The sequence below is a fragment of the Barbus barbus genome, assembly GCF_936440315.1.
Source record: "Barbus barbus genome assembly, chromosome: 42".
NCBI lineage: Eukaryota > Metazoa > Chordata > Actinopteri > Cypriniformes > Cyprinidae > Barbus > Barbus barbus.
Genome location: NC_136720.1, coordinates 14004554 through 14015657, shown reverse-complemented (window position 1 = coordinate 14015657; position 11104 = coordinate 14004554). Strand labels below are relative to the sequence as shown.

Sequence of the window (11104 nt, the reverse complement as noted above, 5' to 3'; positions counted from 1 at the left end):
AATTAAAAAGTGGGTGGAGTTTAAATTTAATAATTGTACATTTGTGGACAGGTGCTTGTGTGGGTTGTAAAAAAACAAACAAACAAAACACTAAATTCCATAGGTTTCATTCCGGTTTAGAACCAGAGAGTGATGTATTTATCAATTCTGTAATGATCTGTTTTAAAGGCATTTAGGTTTTTAGCACAGCTTAAGGTCAGTTTAAGGCGTTTGCTAGTGCAGGGTGTGAGAAGTGTATTTAAGTTTCCCCTAAGAGTGTGTTTTCATTCTGAATTTTTTCCTGTACAATATAATGAAAAGGAGTCAGGTGAAGGTGTTCATGTCATTATGGTTTAATCATCTCGTTTATAAAGCAGTACACAATCCACATCAAATTTTTAATAGGCTCAGTTTGCAACCTTGCACAAATTTGTGGAGGGGAAAAAAAAAACTATAAAAAGAAGTACATACAGAAAATGCACAAATGCCACTTTGGATAGTCATAAACAACAAAAAGCTTGACATAAATAAGTTAGTATAATTTCCTCAGTGTTTTTTCTCTCTTTATTTTTTCTTCTTTACAAAGCAGTACACACAGGTGCACTTCAATGTTTTACACGTGCAGTGTAATGTCTTAATTAATTTTTTTGCCGGTTTTTACTTACTTTTTTTTTTTTTTTTTTTTGTCATAGTGCCATGTCATGTTCAACACAAAAGCCAAATATATTGTGGCAAAGAAGTGGCTTCATGGTCTAACATTGTTCTTAATTGTATGGCCCAGTGTTAAAGAAAAAAAAAAGTAATATATATTTATATATACATTATGCTACACAGCAATGAATAGAAAAAATAAACATAAAATTGACAAAAACAAAAAATAAGAAAATCAATTGGTCACTACAGTTGCACTTTTTTTATGTGTACTCAGTAGGATTTGTAGTTCATGTGAATTTGCATCTTTATGGGAAAAAAATATATACAATAATTTAGAATAAGAGAAAATAAAATTAGTGGAATAACCCGGGGATATAATAATACTGTAAAAAAGCATGAAAACCTTAATACCACACTAGGAGTCACAATCCCTTTCGAGAAGAACACCACATGCCCAACGTGCTGTAAATTTGGCTGGTAAAATCATAAGTACCAATAAAGATGAACGGTATTAATGCAAATATCAAATCATTTTAATTTAGCCAGATCACAAAAGGTGAAAAAAGTCTGTAATGCCTTTCAAACAGTGACATTTGTGCAACTTAAAAAAACAAAAAAAAACACTGATACACATGAAGGTGTATTTCTGACTGTTAACATCCTGAGCCAGCCAAAACTGAGACAATGGGATTGTTAAACCTAATTAAAGGGAAATGGTGTGTGTGTGTGTGTGTGTGTGTTTGTGTTATATTTACTTTAAAAGGGTTCATTTTGGGGAGACGTTTTGAAAACTGCACAGCAATTCTTTGTCAAACGCACTCCATTTATAAATGATTGTGTTTTTTAATCTTAATATTACATTTAAATGTGCTACATATAAAATGAAAGTATATACATAGGTAGTAAAAGAACAAAGGAAACTCCAATTGCATACTGCTACATTGTCTGCTTTTGAGGCAAATATATTCTGTCGAGTGCCAAAACTTTAGTGTAAAAATTCAGTGCTTATACAGCCTCTCCAAGGCTCGATTTGTAATTTTCAACCGCTGTCCCTGTTTACTTCACAAAGCTCTTGAAGTATTTGATGGAGAAAATAGTCTTCTTCTTCTGTCTCTGTAGGGAACAAGGGGGAGGGGGGGGGGGGGGTGATTAGCATAGGAAATAACATGTAGATCGCGCTTGCAAAAACTTCACAACGACACAATGCATGAAATAAACGACACAGAAAAATACGGCTACAATATTTGCGCGTAAACAAACACCCTTCTCTACGACGCGTTTAAAACTGGAGCGATAGCGCAGGACATCGCGAATGAAAAGCGGGCAATTTTGCGCGCAAGTATGTGCCTGCATTGTGAACCCAGACCCCCTCCTCCTCCCACGCGCACACCCTACAAGAGACCTGCTGACGTGTTACTACAATGTTATGCATTTGAGTCCCGTTTGACTCGACTATCACTCGCGCGGTGACAGAACGTCTAAACGAGCGTTTGTTTTAAAAGACCCAACCAAACGCTTTCTACACTGCGAACGCGTGGACAAGCACGCGTCAAGGAACGAACATTCTTAGCGTTTTAGCGTACAACAATAAAACTGAGAGAACAATAATCTCTCTCTCTCTCTCTCTCTCTCTCTCTCTCTCTATATATATATATATATATATATATATTATAACATTAGATATATTAAACGCGATCTTTTTAGCATTAAGTGACAAGCGTTTACATCAATGCATAAAATAAGTCATGCACCAGACAGCGCGCACGAAACTCACCTTGTTTACGTTTTGGGATCCGACTTGCTGGGCGCGTGCGAACTCGTCTCTGGACAGCAGTTCGCCTCGATCACTTGGACGTTGGCTCTTTTACTTTGGCAAGGAAGATCTATCGAAAACATGAAGATGGTGTTAGAAATCATTTGATTTCATAGACTTCATTTGCGAGCAAGACCGCGAAAGCAAGCAGTTTCAGCATTACGCACGATCGGGAGGGCAAACTGTTTGTCCCCCGAGATCTGCGCGCAAATAACGCAAGAGCACCGAGACTCCCAAAACATTTACCCTGATCCTCTGTCGACGGTCTTTTTCTCGGCGTGGTCAGCGCCGTTCGGCAATCCGAGCGACTCCCGTGCTCCGCGTTGTCAGAGTCCCCCTGTACGCTCGTTGTCAACAAACAGTCGTGGTTCCCGTTATGATCCACTGTCCCGGTCGAGGTATCCCGTTTTGCGTGAGGCGGTCTGGTGTAAAACTCCGGCACCTCTTTCGCGTCCACCTCCCGCCACTCGTAGTCGCCAGGCGCGAGCGGCTCGTTTTTGGAGAAGTCGTAATTCCATTTTTCCTTGGACGCTTTCTCCATCTCCAGCATTTGCTCCTTGACGTCCCTTGCGAACTCTTCGCGATCCACGGAGCCGAAGAGGTTTCTGCAGACCGGCGGTTTGGCGTGATCCGCCTGCCTCGCGTCCACCCTCTCCAGCGTCGGGCTTCCATTAGAGACGCGCACTTTTGACATCTTGCACGTGAAAGTTCGTCCAGAGAATAGCAGTTGCAATCGAGCCAGACGCGGTCTAACTAAGAGCGATCCTTCTTCCCGAGAGAGCCGAGCAAGACGCAGAGCGCACGCATAACAAACGTGCGAATGCGTGCGTAAAGGCGAAGACGCGTGGAAAACAAGTCATGAAAGCAGCGCGTGATTCCGGTGCCGTCTCGTAGTAATTCCGAAGAAAAACAGACGAGTCGTTCGAGTAGGCGAGCACCCAATATGGCGATCGCAAGTAAACTGGCAGGGGAAAAAAAGATTGACAGCGAAGGCTATTTAAACAGAAGACGCTTCTCATTGGCCGGCGGAGCGCGGGGCCCGCCCATCCGTGAAAAACGATACAAATACTAGAGACTCGCTCATCCCGCAGTCCCGTGTTGCCAGGTCCGCTTATTCTAAACCAGCGACCCTGGTTTTTGTGCGATTGGATGTAAATGTTGTGATACGGCAGCTGTCGTGAACCCTGGGGCCCGAGACCCACCAGGGACCCTCGAGATGTTCTAAAATGAGACAACACAGTTATTAAAAGGAGTGAAAGTGAGAGAAAAAAAGGGTGGAAACAATTTAGTTCTTTGTTATTTGAGCTTAATGCTTTAACTATTGTTTCTTTTGAAGAAGAAACCATTCTTTGAAGAAGCTGGCTTAATTTTAAAAGTGTGATTTGTAGACCAGCAAAATCACGGAAATGATTGAAATGTTAAAATGCTGTTGACATTTCTTTGAGGAAAAATGCAAATTTATCAAGCTGTAAAATATTTCAGATGTCAGAGAGAGCTTTATTGCCAAGTATGTTTCACACAAGGAATTTGTTTTAGGGTCACAAGCTTCCAGTATACAGAGACAACAGCACAGATATAATAAAAAATGAATAAAATACACACATGTATAAATAAAATGTATTTAGAAAAATAAAAGGTACAGATGTGCTATAAATAGAATAGGATAAGATGTAGGGATGTATTAGAATGTAGGGTGGTAAAAAATAAATATATGGTTATTGCACACATTATTATTGCATAATGGGGAAAACATTTACCTGTTCGTGAGGTAGATTGCCTGAGGGAGGAAAGAAACTATTTAAAATATTTTTTCTTTGAGTAAAACAATAAGTAAATTGAATAAATTATAAAAATCCAGCAAATTATTGGCCCTTAGATTAAAATATTGTTTGAAAAAGTTGTGAAAATTAAATAAGGGCTGTGTGGCTTTTAAATATTGTTATGAAAGAGAGGGCCTTGGAGTGAAAAAGGTTGCAAATCTTTGTGTAAAGCTTTTGCTAAGGATGAAACGTTGATGATGATCTGGCAACACAACTGCAGATAAAAATTGTAGTTTGCCAATTGTCTAAATCAGCAACACTAAATGTGTCATCAAGGTGTTAAAAAGATAATAGCAAAACTTTATAATGTGCATGTGACCATGTCATAAAGCTGTAATGCACAAAACGGTGTGACGTAACACGGGACACAGTGTGATTTATCTCTCTGCCAAGCCTGAGGTCATAGTTGGCAAGCAGCTTATCTGTGGCAGACTTTGGCATTACCAGTAATAAGTAGCTGAAATGTTCCAGTACCCCCTTTAGACTTTCTTTCAAGAGCATCTCTCTCTCTATCTGTGTTGGTTTGAGCTCTCTCGAAAAGGTGAAAACTATGAAAATCACAGGCCTATGCAATCACACATTGATATGTTCACTGCTCTGGCCTCTGTACTGCTCCAGTCTCCAGCTCCTCAGCAATGCGACGATGCACTGATCTATGTAAATCAGTGTGTATTATATATGAGTGAATTGATAACACAGACTTGAGCTAAATGCATAGAACTAATGCTGGGTACACACTAAAAGATTTTTAAAATCTTATTAGATCTTCAAAATGTTACAGACCACAAACACGAGGACAAAAAAAATCCTACGGGAAATCTCGCAAAATCTCTGGAGACTTGAGAATAGACTATATATATATATATATTTTTTTTTAATTGCAATTTTAGAACAAAGAACATACAAGGGCAGTAACATATTAAATCAAATACAATAATAAACAAAACAAAAACAATAATACATCAAATAAAAAAGGAAAAGCAATAAGAACAGTACATTTCCTTAAACAAGTATAAAGAATTACAAATTATTCAATGAATAGATTTAAGGTTTTAAAGTCCCAGTCTTTGGTAATGGCAGGAAGAAATTGCGATGATGATAGTGTCCAAATCCTTTTGTGATGCACCATGACTGCATTTGCTATGCTTATGTCTTCTGTCAGCTTGCATTCTGATTGGATATTGTTTAGTTTCACGTGATAATCTCAATTTTATACACGCATTTGTCCTCGGGGTACCCTTCACACATCAGGATTTCTGTTGAATATTTACGATTCGTGATCGGAGTGCCTCTGATGTTCTTCTGAGCAGATTCAGTCACTCTTAACACACCTCACACCACAGGAAAATCTGATAAAATCATCTTTAGAGCCACCAAAATAATCTTGACATTACCTAGGATTGTCGGAAGGGGAGAAATCGGCCCCAAATCAGCCCGATTATCTTGTAGTGTGTACCCAGCATTAGTGACTGAACTACAGCTGTATTGTGAAGTCACAATTTTGGACATTTGTTATTTATTGTTATCATTTGTTTACGATTATTGAAATGTCATCTTTGCCATGTCAGTTGTTTATGTTTATGCATGCATTGTAGGAAAAGTCGCTGCAGTGTTGGAGACACACATGGCTTTACTGCCATCTAGTGGATGATGCCCAGTAAAACTCCAAGTGTTAGAAAAAGCACCTGCAGGTATGTTTATTTACATTTATTCATTTAGCTGACGCTTTTATCCAAAGCGACTTACAATTGCTATATATGTCAGAGGTTGCACGCCTCTGGAGCAACTAGGGGTTAAGTGTCTTGCTCAGGGACACATTGGTGTCTCACAGTGGATTCGAACCCGGGTCTCTCACACCAAAGGCATGTGTCTTATCCTTATCCATCACCACCCATATTATGCTTATTGCATGTGACCATGGCATAAGTGGTCTGTACAACAATGCAGTATTTGTTCTTTTTGCTCATTGAAGTTGTGTAATTGTTGTTGATAATGTTAAGTGTATTGATGCTTCTGGATGAGCAGCTTCCTGCAGAGTTGAACGCAACCCTAATGTAGGTATGAAATTTATGTATACCACATGCTCCTCCATCTGGTCAGCTGTTCCAGGCTCCAGCTCCTCAGCAATGCCAATGCTCCATCTCTGGTCTGCTCCACCCTTGGTCTGGTCAGCCACTCCTCTCCTTTTCCACTGCTCCATCATAGGTCCGGTCCTCCTGCTCCAATTGATTAATTGTGGAGATCTGGCTGGATTTGAAACCAGGACCTCTGGCATTGTCTGCCAGTGCTCAGACCGCTGAGCCACAGATCTCCAACTATGCATGTGCTGGAATTTATACTTCACTACTTACCTGTGGTTTTTGCAACAAAGTCTGGTTTAGTCGGGCTCAACTTAGGGCCGGAAGGGTGCTTAGTTGCACTTCAACAACCAGTTCAAGTCTCACCAACATCAGACATGCATATATCAGCCATCAAATAATCACAACCAATGACACAAACATACACATAAACAATTTATTTTATAGTTGCTACATGCAACAAGGCATTTATCAGTATCATAAAACTTGTTTGTAAAACTCGCAGTAAATGACAGCACAGACATGATTTCAATCAAAACGTTCTGCTGCCTCCAGCTGCGCAAGACATAAATACAAAAAAAACAAAAAAAAACGGTTGATATTGTGTGTCTGGCTCACTAGTGTTCTGACTCAATCATTCTAGCATCATGAAGAGGCCGTCTTCTGGACACTCTTTTTCCTCAGCACCTCGCTCTGAACCTGTTCTGGAAACTGCTGAAGGTGATCCCGCACACAGGGCAAACAAAAGCGCTTGGTGTAAAACAGACTGCAGTCCTGTCAGAAAAAACACAAGCTTATTGATATGTTGACATTGATTTCAATAAATATTTATATTATAATGATCCTGATGCTGCTGTATTGTTCTTGACTACAAGCATAAAAATTGTATTATCTATATCTTTAGATTTTCAACAATGTATAAAAATGATCCTCCATTATTTCTTTTATTGAATCATTGAAAAAGGAGGGAAACCAATTGATCTATTGGAGAGCCATATATATATATATATATATATATATTTTTTTTTTTTTTATCAAAGCTACACGTACCGTTCCCACACACACCGTCTTACTGCATAGACAGCACTTGGCTCCTAAAACCAGAAACTTTTCTCTCTCTGGGCTGAAGGGATCCTTCATGCCGTAACATTCCTCCAAGAGCCTGTAGGACAAACATCAAAGCACATCTCAATCACTGACAACACGTCAAGCAATTATTCAACCACATGCCACTGAGCAGATATTTAAATCAAAGTTCAGTGTTAAATGGCCTACTACAAACGAGCTTTTAGCTCAGATATCAGAAGCCTACAAGTCCTTCTGTGTCTGCTGTGATAAGCACTGATTTCAGGAAACATTTACAGATCAGGTCATGGAAATACTGCAAATTATTAGACGACAACATGGGACAAAACAGAGCACAACTTTACAAAGAGGATTTCATATACATAAATGGCATATTAAACGCAACTGTCTGCTTTAATTTTTCAAATAACATTTGGGAAAATAAAATGGTCCAAAAATGGGTGAAATAATGTTCTATTGTCATTCGGCATATCAGATATTTAGGTTCAAATTAAACAACATACTTATTCTAACCTGTACTTATTAAAATATATAAAAGAAAAGTGAACACTACATTTTATTTTTTAAATAATTCAAATCGTCTTGCTGACAAATGAGTCAAATCGAGTGGTTTGAAGGATAGTGGCAAAGACTGATAAAATAGACTCTTTAAATGTCTAAAGATTCTTGAACTAAATATGCAACACAAAATACAATATTTTGAAGAACGCTGATAAACAACAGTCTTGGTTACGACAGACACAGACAGTCAGACAGTTCGGTAAAGTTGGCAAGATATTGACAGATTCGACTTTTTTTTTTTTTTGCGAGCAAATCGTTTTTAATACACAAATGACGCCACTTTTCTTTTTTAGTGATGTAGAAAACCATCTACAAGCGAGGTTTCCTCAAAACAAGGTTTCGTCCGCTCTGTATAAAATACATTGATCTAAATACGCTGGCGTCTGAGAGACAAGTCCTAAGGGACCGTCTGCAAAGTGCCATACGCGAATTGTTTTTACTAATAACATACTCAATAACTTTACACTAACGCACTGTAGTGTCACCAAATTCATAATAAAAATAATAAAAAAAATATGCCAAAGCAATTACTTTACAAATGAGTGTTGTAGTATAACCAGCAGGAGAGCAGTGATGTGTGGACTGAATTTGGTGAAAGTACAGTGTGTTACAGTAAAGTTATTAACAATATTTTGTAATAAAAATTCATAAAAAATATACCAAAGCAATTACTTTCCTAATGAGTGTTGTAGTATAACCACCAGGAAGGCAGTGATGTTTGAACTGAAATTGGTGAAAGTACAGTGTGTTACAGTAAAGTTATGAACAATTTTTCATAATAAAAATTCATAAATATGCCAAAGCAATTATTTTCTAAATGAGTGTTGTAGTATAACTAGCAGGAGAGCAGTGACGTGTGAACTGAGTTTGGTGAAAGTACAGTGTGTTACAGTAGTTATTAATTTTTCATAATAAAAATTAATAAAAAATGTGCCAAAGCAATTACTTTCAAAATGAGTGTTGTAGTATAACTAGCAGGAGAGCAGTGACGTGTGAACTGAGTTTGGTGAAAGTACAGTGTGTTACAGTAGTTATTAATTTTTCATAATAAAAATTAATAAAAAATGTGCCAAAGCAATTACTTTCAAAATGAGTGTTGTAGTATAACCAGCAGGAGAGCAGTTATGTGTAAATTGAATTTGGTGACACTACAGTGCGTTAGTGTAAAGTTATTGAGTATGTTATTAGTAAAAACAATTCGCGTTTGGCACTTTGCAGACGGTCCCTTAGGACTTGTCTCTCAGACGCCAGCGCATTTAGATCAATGTATTTTATACAGAGCGGAGGAAACCTTGTTTTGAGGAAACCTCGCTTGTAGATCGTTTTCTACATCACTAAAAAAGAAAAGAGCAGGGCTCGACAGTGCGAGCATTTCACTCGCATTTGCGACTAAAAATAGATGTGTGCGAACTGGAAAATGTATTTAGGAGCACAAGTGCGAATACAAAACAAAATACAAAACAGCCTAACTTATACAGTAGCCTATAACACACGTATTAATTTATTCTGTTTATTTATGGAAAAATTGCGATGCAGCCTCATATGATTACTTTAGAACTTTAAAAAGGCAACGGTTTAATTTAAATGAGCACAGATGAGAAGAAAAGCGGAGCGAGTTAAAGTGAAGACGCGCTGAATGACGCACATTCGCCACTAGAGGGCGCTGCCGTTACCCCGGTAACCCAGTAAACAAATCAGCTACGCTACTTTCCTAAAACTGTGTAAATAATGTTTCACACTCAGTCATTTAGATATTTATATTCGCTTTAGTCTTCACAATAGCATCAAATATTTCTTACTTAAAGACTTAATGAGCTATTTATTTTCAAACATTTTTTCTAACCTAAACATGGCCCATCCACTGATCTATAATAGAGAACAGTGGGCCTATCTATATATCAACGACTGATTCGTTATTATTGTTCAGTAACTCAAGTTCCATTAGTTAACATGAAAAAAACAATGACTGCATTTATTAATAATGCTATCTTAATTACAGCTTAATAATACATTATAAAATCAAAATTTGTCTTAATATAATTCAATGGAGCTAACATTAACTAACATAGTTGTATTTTTTATTAAATCAACATTAACAAAGAATATTAACTACTGCAACAATTAGCTATTGCACATTTTTAGTTAATGTTAACCTGCTTTAACTAATGTTAACAAATGGGACCTTACTTACCTATTGTTCTTTCGTTCATTTGAACAATCTTTTGCACTCTAATCTTGAAACACTTGTTTACTTTATATTTTTATGTATTTTTTATAAAAGTATTTTAGTAAATTATCTTTAATAAAGTTATTTAACCTGTTAGGAGGACAACACTTTTTTTTTTACTTAGAAATTATATATTGTGATTTAAAAACAAAAACATATACCGTGACAAAAGCTTCAATGATTATTGTGAAAATTGTATACCGACAGTTTAATAGGATTATAACTAATTACATAATTAGCCTATTAAATAGTGTCTGAAGTAAAATTATTTAAAAACCTTGTGTACTTTCTGATAAATTAAATAATTGTGCTTGTAAATGTCTCTTTGTATCCCCTTATTAAGCTAAAACACCTAATTTGAAAAATTTGCATTGCTCCCCTAAATTTTTTTAATGCGCTCATAAATTTTTGGACTTAGGAGCACATGTGCTCCTTGGGGAAAAGGTAAGCGTCAAGCCCTGAAGAGGCGTCAGTCAAAACACACTCGAGTGTTTTGTGGCAAGGCATTCCTTGTCATTACGCAGTTTGGCAGCCGGATTCAGAAATATGCCGGGAATGTAATGTTCTATACTACATATGAAGACCGCGCGCTATTTGTACTTACACTATTGCTCTGGTGTTTGGCGGCTTCTGGCCGAAGAAGCTGTAGGGACTGGACAGTTCACACAACTCGCAGGTGAAGACGCCGAGCGCGGATCCTTCGTTCAAATCCATAATGTAACCGTGCGATTCTCGCGATGCACAACCCATTCAAACACATCCTAACAGTTTGTTTTGAGTGAGAACGCGATCTGAGAGCGCGCCATGCTGCTACGACGGCGCGTCGATAAGGACAGTCGGCGTTTTCGTATTACACTTTCCGCTTGCTTGCAGTACATCAGACTAG

The 11104-nt window shown here is 37.7% G+C and overlaps 2 protein-coding genes across 2 annotated transcripts; both read right to left on the bottom strand.

The window, feature by feature from the left end:
• Positions 1-310: 310 nt before the first annotated feature.
• LOC306861727 (cyclin-dependent kinase inhibitor 1B-like) lies at positions 311-3470 on the bottom strand. The gene is made up of 3 exons (XM_079404149.1): positions 2693-3470; positions 2408-2516; positions 311-1746 (listed from the first exon to the last, which is right to left on the bottom strand). Exons 1-2 carry the CDS (start codon positions 3138-3140, stop codon positions 2413-2415), a joined length of 552 nt encoding a protein of 183 aa, XP_079260275.1. The 5' UTR covers positions 3141-3470; the 3' UTR covers positions 311-1746; positions 2408-2412.
• A 3297-nt stretch (positions 3471-6767) lies between these two features.
• cdpf1 (cysteine rich DPF motif domain containing 1) lies at positions 6768-11070 on the bottom strand. Its single transcript, XM_079403631.1, has 3 exons — positions 10823-11070; positions 7395-7506; positions 6768-7118 (listed from the first exon to the last, which is right to left on the bottom strand). The coding sequence occupies exons 1-3, from the start codon at positions 10966-10968 to the stop codon at positions 6990-6992; spliced, it is 387 nt and encodes a 128-aa protein (XP_079259757.1). The 5' UTR covers positions 10969-11070; the 3' UTR covers positions 6768-6989.
• Between the last annotated feature and the right edge of the window lie 34 nt (positions 11071-11104).